General features: G+C 43.4%; 1 protein-coding gene across 4 annotated transcripts in view; it reads right to left on the minus strand.

The window, feature by feature from the left end:
• Positions 1–22,282, minus strand: part of POLE2 (DNA polymerase epsilon 2, accessory subunit) — a 102,898-nt gene that overhangs the window by 78,675 nt on the left and 1,941 nt on the right. For all 4 annotated transcript variants that reach the window (XR_004540150.1, XM_033952462.1, XM_033952463.1 and 1 more), the window contains exons 2-6: positions 20,342–20,442; positions 11,264–11,339; positions 7,475–7,552; positions 6,816–6,909; positions 2,689–2,763 (exon numbers count right to left, since the gene is read on the minus strand). Coding sequence is in view for 3 of the 4 variants with exons in the window: in XM_033952462.1 (XP_033808353.1) it covers positions 2,689–2,763; positions 6,816–6,909; positions 7,475–7,552; positions 11,264–11,339; positions 20,342–20,442 (424 nt within the window). In the remaining variant the exon portion in view is untranslated. The remainder of the gene's footprint in view (positions 1–2,688; positions 2,764–6,815; positions 6,910–7,474; positions 7,553–11,263; positions 11,340–20,341; positions 20,443–22,282) is intronic.

Below are 22,282 nucleotides of genomic sequence, written 5' to 3' on the forward strand. Positions count from 1 at the left end.
CTCACTATCCAGTTTGTCTAGTCTATGTCTTCTATGTTCACTTTATTTTATAATATTTTTAGCCTATACAAAACTTTGTTAACCGGCCAGATATTCACTTGATGGTCGGGATATTAAAAAACTAATAAACTTGGAAACTTGGAAACACTAGGGATTCTGCTGGCTACATGGAAGCTGATTTAATGGAAAGCCAGGTGCGGGAGGTGGGGAGAAAGAGAGAATTGGACCTGGGGTTAAGGGGAGAGAAGGAGGGATGGAGAGAGAGAATTGGACTAGGGGCTGGGAGGGGAGGAGAGAGAATTGGACTTGGGGGTAGAGGGAAGGAAATGGAAAGAAAGAAAGAGAGAGAGAGTTATGAACCTGGAGAAAGGAGATATTGGGAAGTCCCCTAGAGACCTGGGCCTCCTCCAAAGCTACAGTATCTGTTCAATGGCTGGTGGGGTAGCTGAAATCCCATCAGCCTCCAGCTGCTGACTTTTCCCCTGAGGCACCTGCCGACTTCCTCAGTCTTGAGGCAGCACAAGGAGGTAGCTTTGTCAATGGATTTCTTTGATTGGTGGGGCTTCAGGATCCCCACCAGCAAAAATATGATGCCTAATGTGGAGAGGAGGGAGAGGAAATGCATGTCCCCTCAGACCCCTTCTCTGCCCTCCCCATCGATTGATATGCCCTGTGATTAATCACAATTACTACTACTATTTCTAGACATACGCAGCACTGTACAAAGTTGCGAAGGATGCCAAGGTAGAGGTTACAGTTAGCAGGGATGGTTAAACTACAGAAGGCATGGAATGACTTCCCAGTGGAGGTTGTGTATCTGAATTCAAGAAAGCATGTGGGACAGGCATGTAGGATCTCTTAAGGGGAGAGATAGCAGATGATATGGATAGGCAAACTGGATAAGCCATATAGTCTGCATCTACAGTCATTTTCTCTTTTTCTATGTTCAGTATGTCATAACTTTTAGGTACATCCATTTAGGCCACGGAAAATCAGGCCTAAACACCTGCACCTAAGTTGTGTGAAGATTAGATATATTGTATAACAGTGGCATAAATTTTAGGAATGCTCATGATCTGCCCATGCTCCTCTCTTGGCCACGCCTCCTTTTCAAATTCACACACTGGAAATGAAGTATGCCACTTTATAGAATGTGCCTTCCAAATTGCGCACGTAACTTCTAATTAATGCCAATTAGCATAAATTAACATACGAATAGCCATACTGGGTCCGACCAATAGTCCATCTAGCCCAATTTCCTGTCTCCAATAGTAGCCAATCCAAGACAGAAATACCTGGCAGAAACCCATATAGTAGCAACATTTCATGCTACCAATCCCAGGGCAAGCAGTGGCTTCCCTCCATGTCTCTCTCATTAGAAGACTATGGATTTTTCTCCTCTAGATGTTAAGGAAGACGTTGAGGCTATTGTGGGTTTTAAAGTTGGCAGGGAAGAATAAAATTCTCTCACTTTGAAATCTCCTGTACTAACCAACCCAAACTGCACTGGCATAGCGAGGGTGAGTGGCGCCCTCCCCCACCCTCTTCTCTGCCCCCCCCACTCCTTCCCAACCCCCTTTGCTATGCGCGCATCCCCTTCCCCCATACCTTTTTAATTTTCCAGGTGGGAGCAACCACATCACGAACTTGCTTCCTGCATCGTGTCGGCTATCCCTCTGAAGTCACTTCCTAGGTGCGGGGACCCGGAAGCGACATCAGAGAGAAGCAGCACCGACGCTGGCAGCAAGTTCGTAATACTGCTCGCACAGGGAAAATTAATGAGGTGGGAGGGGAGGGGGTGCATGCGCATAGCAGAGGAGGGGTCAGGAAGGAGCTGGGGGAGTGGAAAGGAGGATGGGTGCCGGGGCAGACCGCTCCCCTCTTACTATGCCGCTGTATATGTTACACTTTTGGGGTCAAAGTGTGTGCTACCTTTATGCACCTACTAAAGTAGTTATATTTTCACAGGCCTCCAGGTTTTAGTGCAAAGGCCCCAATATATACTAATGATTTAAAGGAAGAGCATAGGTAGGTTACATAACTTGATAACAGATCACACAATATGTGATAGAGAGGAGATTTAACCAAAAGCCTCTAGCCTCATGGCTCTATCCTTAAACCCCTACCAGTATATGCACCTTGGGTTGCAAGTAACTTGGTTTGAAAGTGTTTTGCAAGACAAGCAAAACATTTTATTAAATTTTAACTTGATATACAAGCAATATCTTCCAATACAAATACATACAGTATACATACATCACAACTGAGCCGATGGCTCTCTGACGCTGCAAGAGTGTAGTGACTGTTCTAAACAAGCAAAGCCTTGCAATACAAGTACATACAGTATACACGCGTCACATCATCACAAGTGAGCCGATGGTTCTTCTCTCTTCTCCCTGACGCTGCAGGAGTGTAGTAACTGTTCTAAATGAGTGAGGTCTTGCAATACAAGTACGAATAGTATTTTGTATTAAAGTTTTTGGGTTGTGGAACGAATCGTCTGAGTTTCCATTATTTCCTATGGGGAAATTCGCTTTGATATACGAGTGCTTTGGATTACAAGCATGCTTCTGGAACGAATTATGCTCACAAACCAAGGTTTTACTGCTTTGGGTATATTATTGCAGCCATAGGTAATCTAGATAGCATCTTATCTACAATGAAAAGATAAACAAGAAATAGCCTTACCTGGAACTTGCTTCGACTGTCATCAGGATGAGCCCCAATCACAGGAGGAGTAAATAATTCATGCCTGTGAGTTCTCTAAATGAAGAAATGTTTACTGCATTATATAAAACACTCTTTGCAGAAGAAAATACACAGCAATATTTTACTTTATTTTTAAGTATTTATTTTTTGAGGACGTGACAATTTCTTCTTGCTTTTTCTGGATTTTCAGCTGGAACTGGCCTTTTCAGGGTAATTTTGTAACAGATTGTCTAAGTATGAAGTCCAAATAGGTGCCTATTTTTGGAGCTATGTTATAAAAACACAAGTCCATGTCTATAAAAGAGCTTCTCATCTGTAGACATTTACATATGCTTAGGAGCAGGTGAACTAAGCATGTATTTTACAAGCACCTATGTACTTTGTGACTCTGCAAACATGGCCATACTAAGGTCATGTAAAAGTAGGTACAATCACCATGCCTACTTTTTATACAAGTTATCCATGGATAATTTTTTCTAAGTGTGAATACACTTAGGGCTCCTTTTACTAAGCTGCGGTAGCGTTTTTAGCACGCGCTAACCCCTGCGCTACGCAAAAAAACTAATGCCAGCGCAGCTTAGTAAAAGGAGCCCTAAATAGTGTGGATGCAGACGTTATCCAATATCAATAATACAAAAACACAACTGTGCACTACATTCAGTTGTTTTCAGAAATGGCTACGGTTAAATGAGATACGATATGGTTTTCCCCTGACAAAGCCCAATGAAGGAGTGAAAAAGGAGGACCCTTGTTGGTAAATATTGAGGGGATGCGTTCCAGCCAAAAAGGTCAACAACTCTGAAGAAAATTAAAATAAGTGAATTTTTTGATGATATTTTCAGAAACTGCTCCCTTAAAATGTTATACACTACAGTTGGTTATGGAGCTTAACTATTTATAACCATCAAATTTAAGAAGTTTTATTGTGGAATTTACAATGAAGACCACACAGTAGAAAAAAGGATCAAGTCTGGACTGTATGTTCATTATCTATGTTGAAAGTGGAGTTGTTTCACAGACCCGTGACGATCTAGGCTCTAATAGTTACCTAAGGGTCTATCTAAGAGCCAACTATATTGAGGTCCGTTTTTCTCCACTTTGGTCTTTATGATTTCGTTGTCATTTTGGTTGAATGCAATGTGAGATGTGAAGTCCCAACAATATCTGAATAAGCAGAACGTTTTGTTTTTGTATTATTAATTTTTTTATAAGGCCATTTACACGGAGAGAAAAGTTTATAAAATTACTCTATTATTGGATTACAGCACCATACAGACTTCTGAAACCCAGGACACATGCACAGAGGCTAATAACTTGTTGCTACTGTAGTTCATGGGCCAAAACTCCCTGCTCTACAGGTTTTAAATACTGCCTTCATAACATCAGCCCTGCTAGGCTGAGGAGCAGAAGCCATGCTCATAAAATTAAACTTTGGTCTCCCACTAGACACAACTCAATCTTCTTCTACCTCAACTTCCCACAATCATGTTTAACATCCAAATATATTTTAGACATTCATGTATAAAAAGAAAATCCACTTTACAAATAATTGCACATGAAGAGACGAAATTATTAACCTGGACTACCATTAAGATGGGTTATTTTACTTCTAAACTCATGTTAATTTAGTACAGGTCCCATTTTATACCACTTCATCTTAAGGATGCTCTCCCACAGAATCATAAGAATAGCCTTACTGGGTAAGACCAATGGTCTATCAAGCCCAGTAGCCCGTTCTCATGGTGGCCAATCCAGGTCACTAGTACTTGGCCAAAACCCAAGATGTAGCAATATTCCATGCTACCGATACAGGGCAAGCAGTGACTTCCCACGTGTCTTTCTCAATAACAGACTATGGACTTTTCCTTCAGTAACTTGTCCAAACCTTTCTTAAAACCAGCTACGCTATCCTCTCTTACCACATCCTCTGGCAATGTGTTCCAGAGCTTAACTATTCTCTGAGTGAAAAACAATTTCCTCCTATTAGTTTTAAAAGTATTTCCCTTTAACTTCATCAAGTGTCCCCCATGTCTTTGTAATTTTTGACGGAGTGAAAAATCGACCCACTTGTACCCATTCTACTCCACTTAGGATTTTGTAGACTTCAATCAAATCTCCCCTCAGCCGTCTCTTTCCCAAGCTGAAGAGCCCCAACCATTTTAGTCTTTCCTCATATGAGAGGAGTTCCATCCCCTTTACTATCTTGGTTGCTCTTCTTTGAACCTTTTCTAGCGTCACTATATCTTTCTTGAGATAAGGATACCAGAATTGAACGCAATACTCCAAATAAAGTCACACCATGGAGCGATACAGGGCATAATAACATTCTTTGTCTTGTTAACCATCCCTTTTTAAATAATTCCTAGCATCCTATTTGCTTTTTTGGCCGCCTCTGCACATTGGGCGGAAGGTTTCATCGTCTTGTCTATGACGATACCCAGATCCTTTTCTTGGACGCTAATCCTGATTCAGGTTATTCTTCCCAATGTGCATCACTTTGCATTTGTCCACATTAAATTTCATCTGCCACTTGGACACCCAGTCTTCCAATTTCCTAAGGTTTGCCTGCAATTTTTCACAATCCGCATGCATCTTAACAACTTTGAACAGTTTAGTGTCACCTGCAAATTTAATCACCTCACTTGTTGTTCCAATTTACAGATCATTTATAAATAAATTAAATAAGTCCTAGTACAGACCCCTGTGGCACTCCACTGTTTACTCTCCTCCTTTGAGAAAAATGACCATTTAATCCAACCCTCTGTTTTCTATCCGATAACCAATTCCTAATCCACAACTGAATTTTGCCACCTATCCCATGACACTAATTTTCTCAGGAGCCTCTTGTGAAGAACTTTATCAAAAGCTTTCTGAAAATCTAGATACACTATATCAACCGGCTCACCTTTATCCACATGTTTATTCACAACTTCAAAGTAGTCAAGCAAATTTGTGAGGCAAGATCTCCCTCGGCTGAACCCATGCTGATTCTGTCTCATTAAATCATGTTTGTCTACGTGTTCCACCATTTTATTTTTAAAAATTGTTTCTACCATTATGCCCGGCACTGAAGTGAGGTTTACCAGTCTGTAATTTCTCAGATCTCCCCTGGAGCCCTTTTAAAAATTGGCATAACATTGGCCACCCTCCAATCTTCAGATACTACAGATGATTTTAGCAACACGTTACAGATCACTGACAGCAGGTCAGCAATTTCATGTTTGAGTTCTCTTAGTACCCTGGGATCTATACCATCCGGTCCTGGTGATTTATCACTTTTTAACTTGTCGAATTGGCTTAGTACATCTTCCAGATTCACCAAGATTTCTTTTAGTTCCTCCGCATCACCATCCTTGAAAACCATTTCCAGTTCAGGTAGATCTCTTACATCTTCTTCCGTAAAGACCGAAGCAAAGAATTCATTCAGTCATTCAGTCTTGAAGAATTTAAAGTACAGAATTACAATGTGGTGACCTAAGTGGTAGCACCTACTTTGGAGTTTTTTAGACTCATGAAGCCCTTTCACTGAGGTCTTTTTTTTCTCCAAACATTGGTTTTTTTTTAATGGTGCTCCTCTGGTTGAACGAACATTACTCTAGCATGGCTCCAGTCTGGATTTATTTCGCCTCATAGTCCTATACACCAGACAGACCGAGATAAGTGTCTAGCATATGTTTTTGATATATATGTAATTGAAATCACCCATTATTATAGTGTTGCCCATTTCTCCAGCTTTCCTAATCTCTGAAAACATTTCTTCATGTCTGCTCATTTTGTCCCCACAGTGGCACAGATGCGCAATCTTTTCCGCCACAAACAGCCCCCCTGCAGTGGCAGCGACCCCCCTCCCTTGCAGCGGGAGAGATGACGATTCTCTTCCACTAACAACTCCCCTCCCTGCAGCAGGAGAGATGCCCAAACAACCCACCCCCTGCAGCAGGAGAAGCTGAACAATCCTTTGTTCTTTGTTTCTATCTGCTGATGGAGGCTGGGAAATAACCCATTCATTTGGACTGATTTGGTGGATGATAAAAAACCTATTTTTACTTCAGAAATACAATGAAAAATAGTTTTGTATTCCGAAGACCATATACTCTGCAACTCACCTGTTGTAAGATGGTGTACCGCTCCCGGAACAGCTCTGCCTTATCCCGGGCAGCTCCAAACAGATTTGGTTCAGGGTGACTACTCATTGCTAAACTGTACAAAAGTAAAAACATTCAAGCTTTGTGAACAGGTTTGTAAAAATGATGTTTTCCATACAGGGTTTCAGAAAGAATCTATGCTAACTCATCTGGGTGTAAAAACCTGGAATGACCTCCCAGAAGCAATCAGGAAAGAGACAAACTATACCGCATTCAGAAAAAACCTGAAAACCCATCTCTTTGACAATTAACTGTTTCAGCTTCTAGGCCCATCCCCTTGCTTCTCCATGCCCCCCTATAATCTTTCCACTTCTTCTTTGATCTGTCGCCTTGAGCTTGTATAGGTTTGTGTGACTCACAAATGGAAAATTAGATAATTAAATAAATACAGGAAAACTCAATCAAGTGAAAATGTAAGAGGTTAGCCTACTGCCAAATCAATAAAAATGCCTTTTGGTATATTCAGAAAATAAGAGATTAAGGGCCCAATTTACTAAAATTCCCCCCCCCCCCCCAATAAAGAATGAGAGGACAACTTTAGTAAACAAAGGGCATTGCAAATGAACAGTTATCAACATTGGATATTAGCTGATGAATGAAAATGATAAGATTTGACTTACGGAAGAAACTTCTTTCTTTCTGAATTGTACACATAGCGTGGAACATCAAAAGCCCCAATTATGTTGAAAACATGTTCTCTAAAATTCAGCAAAATGAAATTTTATTTTTTTTAATTGCTACTTGTTGTTTACAAACAATTCTGGTTATTATATTAAAAGTTCTCAGTGGTAAAAGGGCTTTGCTGATATCTTCATGCTTTATACTATTCATCACTCGTTTCTTCTGTCTATGCTTCCCCTTACTCTGCACCAGCTTAAAACCATATGGTTCTGAATTTGCATATTACCTGACAAAAAATGGCTGAATTATTATAAAATCCACTAAGCCACTGAAAGGACGCGCTATGAAGACAGCGATCCCAAAGTCAGAAGCACAAGACCAGGCTTCCACAAAAGAAACAGGAATGTCCACAAAACACACCAAGTGGAGTTAAAATACAGAATACTTTATTTCAAATATGGGAAAGTAAACAAACAGGCACAGGAACCTAGACCCAACACGGGCCATGTTTCAGCAATATAAGCCTTCCTCAGGGGTCTTTTATGTGAAATCCCCTTGGTGTGTTTTATGAATTATTATAAAGTCAGAGGCTTTAGAGAAATGTGCCAATTATCCTTAACCTGTCTAAAACCTTAACAATTGCTACAACCTCTCATAATTTTCAGACTAGCACTAATTCAGCCCTTTTATATGCATATTACTATGTATCAGCTTCTGAGGCAATCTGTATAATTAAATTGTTTTAGCCAAAACTTCAGATCAGGGGATTTACCAGTCCTAAGTCCAGCAGGTTTTGTTTACTTCCTTCTCTGTATCACCTGCATGCAATAGTTATCCAAACTTAGCTAATTTAAAGTAGGCAAAACTGGAGGGACTGACACATTGTCACTATTTACCAACTACAAATAAAAATACTGATGCAATAGTGTCATATGCTGTACTTTTAGAACATCTGAGGCCAGTGAATGTGCAGTGCCAGTGGAGCATCAATATAGAAAAGTATGGTGCTCCACAATGGCTGAAATTTTGAGTACAGAAAAAAGTGGCCTGGTTTCTGAAAATGAGAAGCAACCAGAAAAAAAAACTGCACACACACCAATGGCGTGCAGGCAGGTCTTCAGTGAATCTTCAGCCCTTCCATCAAACTCATTTGATATTTAGGGGTTTTTTGAGTAAATGTTTTCCTGTAGCATCTTTCTTTCCTTCCTGTCCCTTCTATTCATGAATCTACCATCACTCTTACCCCCTCCCCTCCCCCCCCAGCAAGTCCAGCATCTCTTTTACCTCGCAGTCTTTCAAACCTATCTGTTTTGGTGGCAGTGGCTGCGCAGCAGCAATAAACATGTGCTGCCTATGATCTGCCAGTAATCTTTCTCTGGTGCATCTCACCCCTGCGTAAGCAGGAAGCTGAATTAGAGGGAGTGGGACATGCCAGAGAAAGATTCTGGGCAAGTCACAGGCAGAGTATGTTTATCGTTGATGATGTTGCTGCACTGCCGCTGCAAAAGCAGATAAGTTTGAAAGATCATGCAGGGAAAAGATATTGGATCCACAAATGTGGGGGGATGGGGTGGAAGAGGGAGACATACTGATCAGCAGGCTGGAGGGAAAGGAAGGGAGGAGTGGACAATTGGGGGATGAATGGAAGGACAGTGAGGCAGAAATGCTGGATCTATGAGGGGGAGGGGATGGGAGATATGCTGGACCCACTGTCCCAAAAGGGGACAGGAATGCTGCCAACTACAAGTAGGGAAAAGGAGAGAGGGGCAGGAAGGATACATGACTACAAGGGGAAATTAGAGAGGGGAAAAGATAACGGAACAGGAAGGGAGAGAGAGAGAGAGAGAGAGAGATGCATGCCTGTGGGGGATGGGAAGGGGAGAGATGCTGGTCTTACAGAAGGAAAGACACTGAACAGGGCAGAGAGAAAAGCTAACAATTGGTACAATTCCTCATAATTTGGGAGGTGGAGGAAGGATAGGAAAGATGCTAAACAGCGTTGGGCAGGAACAACAGAGAAAAACCATATTGGGCAATGAAGGCATGGAGAGGGGAGACGCTAGCATAGGAATGGATAGAGACATAGGAAGGAGATGCTGGGCATGGGAAAACAAAGGGACAATGCTGATTAAGAAGGAGATAGGGACATAGAGGAGCAGTTCTGTACACAGTGGAGGACATGGACATGAGGGATAATGCTGGCCCCCGGGGTAGGGTGATGAGAGGGAGCGATACTAGATATGAGGGGTAATAGTGATCAGCATCTCTTTCCTTCCCTCCATACTAAGTCCTAAGTTCGTGCCCCCCTCTTCTCTCTCTTCTGTGTCCAAACGTGCTCCCTCCCTTCTGTGTCCCAAGTTCATGCCCCTCCCTCTCTCCTTCCTTTTAACCTTTGGCTGAAGTTCGTGCTCCTCCCATGTCACAACGTGCTCCCTCCTTTGTCCCAAGTTCATGCCCCTTCTCTCTCCTTTGTCCCAATGCGCTTGCTTGCTCCCTCCCTCCCTTCTGTGGCCCAAGTACTTGCACTCCCCTCCTGCGAGTGTGTACCAGACAGAGCTTTTAGGTGGGCCGCCTCCTTCCTGCCTTATGTCACAGGATTGTGGGCGGCGGTTCCTGCACCCTGCATGTGGCTGACTCAGAAGCTTTCCCTCTGACGTTATCTCCGACGTCGGAGGGAAGACTTCTGCATCAGCTGCGAGCGGCGTGCAGGGAGCACTGCATGCTTTGTACAGAGGTGAATACAGCTGGAAGGCAGGAAAAAGGAGGTGAGGTAACACACTTGGGAACACCTTGAGGTGCCTCCATCCTTGCAGAGTCCCTGTAACCCCACGGACCCAGGGGGAACCCCACATGATCCCCGCAGGATTTTTGTCGGCCCCATGCCCGTGCAGCTCTCTACTCTGAAGTAATCAGTCTAGATAACTCAAACTATAGCATCTAAGGAAGTATCCATTGTTTGAAGAGAAAATCACGGTCCAATCACATTGATAAAGTGCCAATTAGTTAGGGAGAATCTGGAGCAGTAAAACCCACAGTCTCACCACTACATGACCAAACTGGAAGTCTCTTCAGCTTATAGTGTTAATAGGGAAATGATATTACAATGAAATGATTGAATTTTTCAGTGCATATGGCCTTCACATTCAGTGATATCAATGCATTTTTTTATTCTGCATTGTGCCATTAAGCTGGTATAATGTCTGAGGTGTAGATCAATGTCTTGACTCTTTTACCCTATAATCTGTATCATGCTGTATCAGTTTTATAACTGAATACAAAAATGGGAAACATCTCAATACTACTTTCTCCTGTTATTTGTGCACAGTTTGGGTAAGCTTAAAAAGCTGGTAATCATGTTTATTTTCACTTTCTCACAAAGGTCCTGTCTCGGAATATTTTTAACTACATCTCCATTTAGTTAGGTATCTAGATGTGCCAGACTTATTGGGAAGTCCTTGTCAAAATGGCTCACCCAGTTTGTCAGCCTGTGCTTGCAGTTCCTGGGTCTGAAGGGTAGTAGTCACCTAAAGGTTTAGCCGACTGCAAGCTCTGATAATCCTCATTGGTTCACATTCACACAATCAAACTATAGTTTTTGGTTTTTGGCCAAAACCAGGTGACGAGTTTTGCTAGCAGCTTCATTTTTGGCTGCAACTTGAAAAAGCAGTTTTGGTCAGCCTCTGCATTATCTGGATGGCAGTGTACAGTGCCTGCCACCAAGCCAGCTTCACACATAGTTTTAAAAAAGCATAAAGAATAAATAAAACAAGACAAAACAGTTAACATACATGGTTTCATCACATGATCGACTGCATTCCTGAACTGCTCCTTCAACTGTAGACAGTTCGATCATATTAGATGATACTGAAAAAAAAAAAAAAAAAGATAATTCATTGCAAAAAAACAAATTACTGTACTATGAAAGTTTATTACTTGTTAGCTATTGATTAGCATATCCTTTCTCATTGGGTCATCTTCTGAATTATATTAATCATCTACTATAATAAAACATTAAGCGCGCATGCGCACTCCTGCCTGCGTGTTCCCTGATCCGTATGTCCGTGGCAGGCAGGAGTGCGCATGCACGCATAAAACTGTCCCTGCGGTCTTGCTGGCTCTCCCCTCACTCACAGTAAGTAATTTTTTCATTGCCAGCCCCCCCACCCCCCGTCACACCCCTACTCAAAGCACCCAAACCCCCGTTGACCCTCCCATCTCTTCCCGCGGTCTGGCCGGCTCCCTTAGTCCCTTGCCGTCCCCCCCTTCCCTTCCCGCGGTCCCGACAAACCTGCCGCAGCACTCTACACATGCTGCTTCGGGGCCTTCTACTGCCCTGATTTGCTCTCCTGCGTCTCTGATGATGTCATCATGGACGTGCCAGAGTAAATCAGGGCAGTAGAAGGCCCCGAAGCAGCGTGTGTAGAGTGCTATGGACGCTGCTTCAGTCGGCAGATTTGTTGGGACCGCGGGAAGGGAAGGGTGGGGGGCGGCAAGGGACTAAGGGAGCTGGCCAGACCGTGGGAATGGAAAGGGGGTAGGGGAAAATGCTGCATATGGACGTGGTGGGGGGAGGGGAGGGAAATGGAGGGGGAGGGAATGCTGATGAGACTGCTATACAGGGAAGTGGGGGGAATGCTGTTGCTGATGCACAGGGAAGTGGGGTGGGGGAGGGAAATGCTGCTGCTGCTGCTGCACAGAAAAATGGAGGGGGAGGGATAGAAGGGACAGACAGTGGGAGGGAGGGAGACAAAAAGAAAAGAAGAAAGACACAAGGGCAGGGAGAGACACAGAAAGTCAGACAAGACAGACAAAGGGGCCAGGGAGAGAGACAGACAGAAAGAAAAACGGTGGGAGGGAGAGAGACAGAAATAAAGAAAGACAGACAGACATATAGTCTAGCACCCGTTAATGTAACGGGCTTAAATATTAGTAATTAAAATAAACTTTATTAAATACTGCATACGATTTGGTAACAATTTAATAAACATTTTCATAGTTTGAAGAAATGTTTTCTGAAGCATAACAAAATAGCAAACCATTTCTCATTTTCCTAGAGAAAGAGTGAGCATTCCCTACACCCTGTTGACCAAATAAAATTTCCAAAAATTAAACCCTCTTTTTAATAAAAAGGAGTCTTTAAATAAAAGACACTCCTCTGGGCCTCTATTTAATTTTGTTATGAAGTGAAAGTCCACTACCTGACCATAATCTAACTACTTGAAGAAAATGTTTAACCCAGTTAACTGAGCTATTTTTTAAAATGTTCTCATGTTTATATCAAAGACAAAAAACTCAAGGCCTCCTCAAACTCTGTAGGCATGCAAGCATCTTCAAAATATTAAAAGCAGATGACTAGTTTGGCTGAGCCATCTTGTTCAAGAGAGTATTACCTTTTATGCAAGAGGTGAATTTTGCCTAAATTTTAACTGACCATTAGAATATCAGTTAAGGATTTTAATAGCCCACAGAAAAAAGATCTTCTGCTTTCAGTCTTATGGATCATTCTTTTCTTCTTCACCATCTTCACTCTATCGGCATCTCCAGCGCTGTCTTTGCTTGGTTTTCCAGCTATCTCTTCAATCGTACCTATCAACTTACCTTTTCTGACACAGTCACTGCAGTCTATGATTGTCCCTCAGATGTCTCACAAGGCTCCATCCTTACTCCTATCCTCTTCAACATTTTCATTTCTCCCCATCTCACTATCATCCAGGACCGTGGCTACATGCCTTTCTGTTATGCTGATGGCAAACAAATTCTTTGCTGCATTGCTGACCCCTACTCCTTTGCTTTAGCTCTCAATACCTGTTTACAACAAATCTCTATTTGACTTAAAGATAATCTTCCCTTTCTTAATTCCTCCAAGTGTGTGAGTCCATTCTCTTTCAGTCACCTAGGTTCCATTAAAAATCAGCCAACAATATATCAGTTCAAATAAGCATTCAAGACCTCTCTCTTTTCTGAAGCATTTAATGCTCCCTCTTCTTAATCCCATCTCTGTCCTTCTTTCTGCCTCTCTGCCACTTACCTCGCCCCCCCCTATGATTTTTAAGTTTTTGTAAACCACATTGATAATGTCTCAGTTTTTTTGCAGTATATCAAACGCAAGCAATAATTAATGTCCAGTATCTCTGAAATTCTGTTACAACCTCACCTTCCACAGAAAAGACCTCCTGCCTTATTTGTAAGCCCTGTTGGAGGCTGTAAACAAAACCATGGAAACACTAGCAAACTGTATACATCTATTAAAGCCTTGCTTCCACAACCACAAAAGTGGTCCTAGCCTGCCATGAAGCTTATCACCAAACAGGGGGGAACCCCCCCCACACAAAATTTGTATTAGGCAACTATGAATTTCTAGTTTTCACAAAGCACAAAAGTTTGAATTAAGTTTTTAACAATTCCTAAAATAGATCACTTTCCATTCTCTTTTTAGCTAAAAAAAATATGTTATGAGCATTACCAAATCAGGACAATTAAACCTCCTCATTTTGTTGAAAAAGAATGTACGAGCCTTTAAATCAAGTGTAAGAACTATATTACGGCCCAAGGATACCCTCTCGTTCATCTTTTGGATGACAACCAAAGGTGAAGGGAGGGAGATTTAGTATCCTGTCATGGAGCTCTTTTAGGGAACAAGAAAATGTTTGGAACCTGACCAAATGACAGATTAGGTTCTTACCTCAATAATCTGGGTTCTGTTAGGATGCACAGGAGTCCACATTTTAGCTGTTGATTCCCACTTTCCGCGAAACTGCAGAAGGATATCACTTTAAGAACTTAAATCCTCCCCTCTGCAATGGTGAACAGCTCCCTCCTCAGTTGGTACCAAAGCAATCAAACTCCACTGAAGTAGGAGAGGCACGAGGAACTTCCCCAGCAACAAACATAATCTGCTCTGAAACTTAAGAAATAGTATAATAATTAATAAACAATTAACAAGCAAACAGTGAACAATAATTGAGTACATAGGTAACCGAAAGCCAATCTGCTAAGTACAACAAGCAAGGTATAGGGAACCCTCCCAAGGGGAAAAGAGAAAACAAAACCCCTGTTCCTGTAAAAATGTCTCTGCTTAATCTTAGATACAGAAGAAGAGGTCCCAAGACAGACACCGGCAATGCCTAAGGCAGAAATCAGGTGAATCATAAAAACTCTGCAAAAGCTTGTCCTGTTTGGCAGAACCTGTAGGCCAAAAGGTGTACAAACGAAGTTTGTAAGTTTGACATGGAAGGTGGAATCCACCTTTGGAAGAAAAGGAAGGAACTGTACGCAGACAAACACCCAATTCCGTGAAACAGAGAAATGGTTTCCTGCAGGAGAGGACCTGCAAGTCTGAGATCCTTCTTGCCGAGACAATGGCAACCAAAACACCGTTTTGACTATAAGGTCCAAAATAGGCTCGAACAGAGCACAGGCCAGGCCGCTCAAGACTACATTGAGGTCCCAAGAAGGGAATGGTCTGCACAACAGAGGTCTCAGTCTGAAAAATGCTTGAGTACCCAAATAAATTCATGTATACTGTTCCGAGCTCCTCTGGGAGAATGGTATAGAAAACTAAATAAATAAATAATAAACCAAGTGAGGTCTGGGTGAGAAGCCAGAGACCAGAGGCCACTTAGAGCCCAAAAGCATGAAATACCGGCTATCACAGATTGCGATTAATACAAAATACAGCAGTCCGTTTGATTTTTGGTCTAAGAAAGTTTGATCATGAGAGCCCTTTTTATCAAAAGCTACATTGGTTGCCTTTTGAGGTGATAATTCTGTTTTAATTTGGATGTATCTGTTTCAAGGCATTATTTGGCTTAGCTCCTGAATATATTTCCTCTCAGTTTAAAGTATACAATTCTAACAGGAATACTCGAAATAACAACATGTTTATGTATCCATCTTTAAAATCTGTTTGATATAAGAGATTTCATGAATGAATGTTTGCTTTCCAGGCAGGGAAAATGAATGCTTGGTTGAGTTCTCTTATTCCTTTAGCCAAATCTTATTACTCTTTTAGGAAGGTATTAAAAACTAAATTATTAGAAAAAATGTGAAACTTGATGAATTTTTTAACTGTTTGTATCCTTCACTGAATGTATAGTGTTCATTCTTATGTAAATTTGACAGGTTTTTCAATTGTCTGTATGCATCACTGAATGTTCAGTGTTCTTTTTATGTAAACTGCTCAGAACTTATGGCAGGGTGGTATATAAGAATAAAGTTTATTATTATTATTTTCTAGACCGGCTTGCAGGAAAGCCAGATCACTGAAACAGGAGCCTGCTCTGGCTCTGCCTACTCTTTTGAACAACATAACTAGAAGGTCATCCAGATTTTAGCACAGGCTGCAAAAGTGGCAGGCCTCTTAGCCCTAAGGAGAGTTGTAACCACAACCTCCGAATAACCCTTCTGAATCAAGGCTATGTGCTCAAGAGCCATGCTGTAAGGCCAAAGCATTCCGACTTCTCCATCGGAACCAGACCTTGATCGAAGAGATCCAGAAGGACAGGCAGTTTCAGGGACCTGGCTCTGCAGACACACCAGATCTGCATATCAAGGTCTTCAGGGCCAGTCCAGGGCTACCAGGATTACTTAACCCCCAAGGGTCACAATCTTGCGGATATTCCAACCAACCATGACCCATAGTGGAAATACATAGAGGAGTTGCTCTGTGCGCCAGGGCTGAACTAGGGCATCTAGCCCTGCACTTCACCGTTCAAATCTTTGGCTGTAGAAGCAGACTGCCTTCGCAATCTTGGCTATGGCCATGAGATCCATGTCAGGTCTGCCCCGTCTGAACTATGAAGTTAAATGTCCTCTGGGACAGCGACCACTCTCCTGGATCCAGAGTTTGTCTGCTGAGGAAGTTGACTTGGATGTTCACTACTCCCGCCATGTTGGGCAGCAAGTGAAGTATTGCCCACTGAAATAGCATCCATACCTCCAAGTGAAGGGAAGCGCTTCTGGTTTCCGTTAGCCACCATGGTGGTGGTGTTTGAAAATACCCTGACAGCTTTTCCTGACAGGAATGACTGCAACTGTAGTAAGGCCAACCAAATAGCTCTCGGTTCCAGACAATTTATGGACAACTTGTTTTCCCGATGGGAACCATCTGCCCTGGAGAAGTTGGCTACAGAAGATGGCCCCCTGCCACTGTGGTGGTGAGGGTCACCCATGTGTCGATTCTGAGAGACATGCCCTTCACCAAGTACTCCTCCTGGGGACACCAATGTAGATTGTGCTTTGCTGCTGTTGTTCTGGGAAGCTGTGTCTGCAGGGAGGGACATTGTGGAGACAATCTGGACAGAAGGGAATACTGGAGAGGACTCATATGAGCCATCGTCCAGTGCACTATCTCCAAGAAGGCTGCCATTGAGTCCAGCACCTGAAGATAATGCCAGACCATGGAGATTGGAAGAGCCAAGATCTCTAGGATCTGCTTCCTGAACTTCTGTTTGCGTGGTTCAGAAAGAAAAACAGCCCTGAGCCATGTCGAAGCGGTCTCCCAGATATTTCAAGCACTGGGTTGGCTGCAGTTGACTTTTGCGGAAGTTGATTATCCAGCCCAGGTCCTTTAAGAGGCTCACCACTTGCCAAACCATATGCACGCCGTCCTCTAGAGAGGAGGTTCCGATTAGCCAATCCTCCAAGTAAGGAGGCACCTGAACACCCAGCCCATGCAGGTGAGCCGCTACAACCACCATCATCTTGGTAAAGGTACAGGGAGCTGTGTCCAAACTGAAAGGGAATGCCACAAACTGAAGTGTCAGTGGAGAATATGAAATCTCAAATATCTCCTATGAGCCAGAAAGATAGGAATATGCAAATATGCCTCCGTCAAATTCAGAGAGGCAAAGAATTCTCTCAGAGTCACTGACACTATGACAGAACAGACCATTTCCATGTGGAAACGGGAGACCTGAAGGGACTAATTTATAGACTTCTAGAACTGACCTCCAATCTTCTGTGCTTTTTTTTGGCACTATGAAGTATAAAGAGTATCTGCCTGAGCCCAATTTTTCTTCGGAAACTGGTACTATGACGTGAATGGCCTCCTTCTCCAGTCTTCTGGTGGGAGAGCCAAAGAATAGATCCAGAGGGGACTGAAAAAACTCAATCCTGTGCCCCTCCCTGATAACGTCCAGAATCCAACAGTCAGACAAAATTTGTTCCCATTGAATTAAAGCCTTTTGGCAGGAAATGGGATGCCTGTTAGTGCGACTTACAGGAAAGCACTGTCCAGTTATGCTGAGTTACTGTCTGCTTAATGCTCCAGTACAGTGCATGAGCAAAAATTGGCTGCTTGTATGTTTACATCTGCATGCATGGCAGTGGCACAGCATTGGCGGTCAATGACTTTTCCTACTATGTCAGAGATTCTGAGCAGACTGGATTATCTGCAATTAAAGTCTAAATTAACTGCTCTCTGCCATAATACTCTCCACCTGGATCATAATATATGGGACTGTTATGTTATATGGAGACAATCTTAAATTGGATTATGGGATGGGGGAGGTTTGAAGCTGAATGGCTTGTCCTTTTTTTGTCTAGGAGGGAAGGGGGTTGGGTAGTCTTGTGGAAAGGAGCTCAGACTATGTTCTTATAGTGATTTCTACATCTGACTATGTTATTGTTCTACTTCTGGATATAAGTTTAAAACAGATCGCTAAAAATTTAAGATGGCCACCGTTAAGAAAACTGTGCCAAAAAAATGGGCCGTTGGAGCTAAATGCAAACATAAAAAATAGTGAATTTAGGGTTTTGGAGGTGGGAGGAACCTAATCCTAGTCTCTGAAACCCTTATAAACAAAATTTACAACCTTCCCCCCGCTCCGATGTTCCCCATATGGAATAATGGGAGTACTTACTGTGGCTTCTGGTGCCTGCTTTCCTGAATCAGCCTGACTGCAGGGAAAGTATTTCTGCCTCAGAAATTGTCAGACCTTGTCGAAGGAATTCTTCTGGCTGCCAGTTGGACCATCCATGACCACAGACTCTCCCCCCCCAAGATTCCTCACGCAGCAACTGGGGGAGAAACTATGCAGCCATCTCCCTGATACCCATACAGTCTGCGCCGAAGCCCCTGATAAAATCAGCAGGCGAGCCGCTCAAGGGACGGACCCTGAGCTCCTGAAGGTACACAAAGCAGGCTGGCTCCACAGGTACTCAGTGAGATTGGCCTGGGAACTGCAGTCCACCCACGCAGGACTGCGTACTTTCCCCAGCAGAGCAAGGCTAAAAAGGGGATCTCTGAGCACCAAAGTCACAAATAATCACAAAAATCTGATGGAAAAATCCCTGAAAATAACAAAAAGAAGCAGAGCAGATCAGAACACACCTTCTGAATTCACATGCAGTAGGAAAAACTGAAGAGGGAGCTGTTCTTCACTGCAGAAGGGAAGGAATTCAAGATCTTACCCTTCTGCATTTTCGTGGGAAGTGGGAATCAACAGCTAAAGAATGGACTCCTGTGTATCCACAACAGAAAAAGCACACTTACTTACTGTACTTATCCAGGGACAGCAAGCAGATATTCTCAAATGTGGGTGACGGCACCAAAGACTGAGTATTGGCACCCTAAGGCTGGACTGGTACTGGCAGAGCCGATGCTGGGGTCAAAAGATTAAATATATGTCCATACTCTGCATGAAAGAACTGTTCAAATTGTTCTTTCAAAGTATGTACCGGTACCTGTGGCATTGTCGCCCAGTACCATCAGTACCGCTACTTGTTCCACAAATGGCACTGGTACCTGGGGCTTTGACACCGGTACCATTGGTGCTGCGACCTGCTCCAAAGAGGATAAGTCCAAAGAGGAGAAACTCCTAGATTTTGGAGCGAGTCACAAAAGGAGCTGTCATTTGACCGGCATGACTAGACTCAATGCCTTAGTGGCTGACCCCATCTGGGAAACTGGTGACTTCCTCGCTGGCTTACCTGAAGGAGCGAGAGATTGTGACTCTGGAGTAGAAGGTGGTGCCGAGGAAGGTAGCAACGCCTTGGATGACGATGCCTTCACTGGCGGTGCTGTAGAATGCGGTACCTTTACCGGTGATGTTGGGGAATGCAGTGCCTTTGCTTCCGGTGCCTTTGAAGTAGATGCCTTAGAAGTTGAAGGTGAAGATTGAACTTCTTCCATAACGGTGCCAAAAAGTTGTTTTTGTTGAAGGTGGCAGCTTTTTAAGGTGCGCTTCTTTAAGGTGGAACAGCGAGTGCAAGAGTTGATATGGTGTTCCGGTCCTAAGCACTGTATACACTAACTGTGTGGGTCTGTAACCGAAATAGTTCATTGGCACCAGCCGCACTTCTTAAAACTGGTTAATGGTCGGGACATCAAATTAGGGAATACCGCCTCAGCCAAATCAAACGCGAGCTGCTGAGGAGGGAAAAAGGGCCCCGCCGTTGAAAGTGCGTAAAAAAAAGAGAAACAAAGTCTTTTTTTTAAGGAAAAAACAGTGAACGAAGAAAAGAAATAATAAGAAAAATACACGTGAGCGGGAAGGCTAGCACAAAATAAAGAAGCAACATTCAATGACAGGACTGAACAGCTCCGCAGAAAACACTGAACTGAGGAGCCATGCGACTACGTCAGGCAGGAAGGCACTCACACATGTGCAGTGCGGTCAGTCATGGACTTTCTAAAGTTCTTAAAGTGGCGATGCACTTGGGACCTTCCGTAACCGGGGCTCCGTGGATGACATTACCCACATGTAAGAATATGCTGCCTGCTTGTCCTGGGATAATGGATTAAAAAAAAAAAGAATCCTACTCCAAATGAGCTCATTTAATGGGAAACACGACTGTGTTTACTAAGAATGTGCCAATACCTTTATTATGTCCCAAGTTATTAAACAGAAGCAGGACTGACTTACAGAGCTGTTTTTCAACTGCATTGATGATTCTTTCTAGTGCATCTTCAAGCTCCAATTCAGTGACAGACTGTAGAACTTCAGCGAGATATCTACTGGCTTCACTAAAAGCAATCAGAAACAAAAAAAAAAATAAAAAAAACAACCCAAAAGAAAAAGAGATGAACCAATGAGTCAGTGGTGTCTGGTAACTAACATGCCAAATATATGAAAATGATATGCATGGAGGATATTGAGTATATTTTGTATGGATTAACAACTAGATCACTACGTTTGAGATGTCAGAACATAAATGGAACACTGCCATACTGGGACAGACCAAAGGTCCATCAAGCCCAGTACTCTGTTTCCAACAGTGGCCAACCCAAGTCTAAATACCTAGCCTGATCCCAAATAGTAAAACAGATTTTATGCTGCTTTTCCTATGAATAAGCAGTGGATTTTAGTGCTGCCCGATTCAGGAAAAAAATTTTGATTCGATTCAGCCTATTGGTTTTTCGATTCGATTTTCTTGCCCAATTGGGTGTTTATTTCAAACATCCTGGTAGGTTTATTTTATAGCCTCTTCACCCACTTTGCCTTCTCCTAACCACACTGGCGCTGTGGTGTAAACAAAATAAACAAACAAAAAAGACTTTTTCTCTCTCTGTTAAATCCTAGCTCACGTTTGCAGTCTAACACCAGCTCTGGCAGGATACACATTTCAAATCTGACATATTGTAATCACAAAATGGAAAATAAAATTAGTTTTTCTACCTTTTGTTGTCTGGTCATTATTCAAATCTTGTCGGTCCCAGGCTCTGGTTGTCTTCTGATAACTTGCTTGCCAGGGTCTCCTTATTTCTTCTTTCTCCGTGCTAAACATCCATCTGCCATCTTTGTCCTCCTCTTCTGTTTCCCTTCCCTCCCCCGGAGGTCTGGCATCTTTCCTTTTTTTCATCTCCATTCACAGATCCACCTTTACTCAACTACCCTTTCATCCAGCATATCTCCCTCCTTTCCCACCACTCCACTATCTCTCCCTTTCTTTTCCCAATTACCCTCCTATCCAGTATCTCTAATTCCCCCCCCACCACACCATCCCTCGTGTCTAACTTCTCTCCCTTCCTGTTCCTTCCCTCCTTAAATCCCATTGTCCATCATCTCTCTCCCTCTCCTCTATTTTTAGACCCATTATTTCTTTCCTCCCAAAGTCCGGCATATGCACGTCTCTTTGAACCCCCCTTCCCTCCCTCCCTCCGTGTACTTCTACACCAGGCTCCCCTGAAGGTCTGTCCCCCTCTGAAGGCCTGCACCCCACCCCTGAATGCTTGTCCCCCCTGAAGGCCTGCCTGTCCCCCCTGAAGGCCTATGCCAATATCCCTGGCCTGTACCCCATTTGAAGGCCTGTCCCCCCTTGAAGGTCTTTTCCCCCCCTTGAAGGCTTGTCTCCCCCACTTGAACGCCTCTCCCCCCCCCTTAAAGGCCTGTGCCACCATCCCTGGCCTGTCCCCCCCTTTAAAGGCCTGTCCCCCCCTTGAAGGCCTGTCCCCCCCTTGAAGGCCTGTTCCCCCCTTGAAGGCCTGCACCCCCCAAGGCCTGTCCCACTCCACACCCCGAAGGACTGTGCACCTCCCGGGAAGGCCTCTGTGTTCCCCCTGGCCTCCCCGCACCGTTTACCTTATAGATGCAACCTGCAAAGAAGATCGCGGTTATAGTGGCTTTGCAAACTGCTTTGAGCCAGTTTCCTCTGCTGCGGTCCCGCCCCTCCTCTGACGTCAGAGGCATGATCGCGGAGGAAACAGCTTAAAGCAGTTTGCAAAGCCGCTATAACCGCGATCTTCTTTGCAGGTTGCATCTATAAGGTAAACGGAGCGGGGAGACCAGGGTGGGAAATCGGACGCAAGGGGGAGAACCGGACGCCGGGGGGGGGGGGGAAGCTGACATCAACACTTCCCGACTGAC

The sequence above is a fragment of the Geotrypetes seraphini genome, chromosome 7 (assembly GCF_902459505.1).
Source record: "Geotrypetes seraphini chromosome 7, aGeoSer1.1, whole genome shotgun sequence".
In the NCBI taxonomy this organism is placed as follows: domain Eukaryota; kingdom Metazoa; phylum Chordata; class Amphibia; order Gymnophiona; family Dermophiidae; genus Geotrypetes; species Geotrypetes seraphini.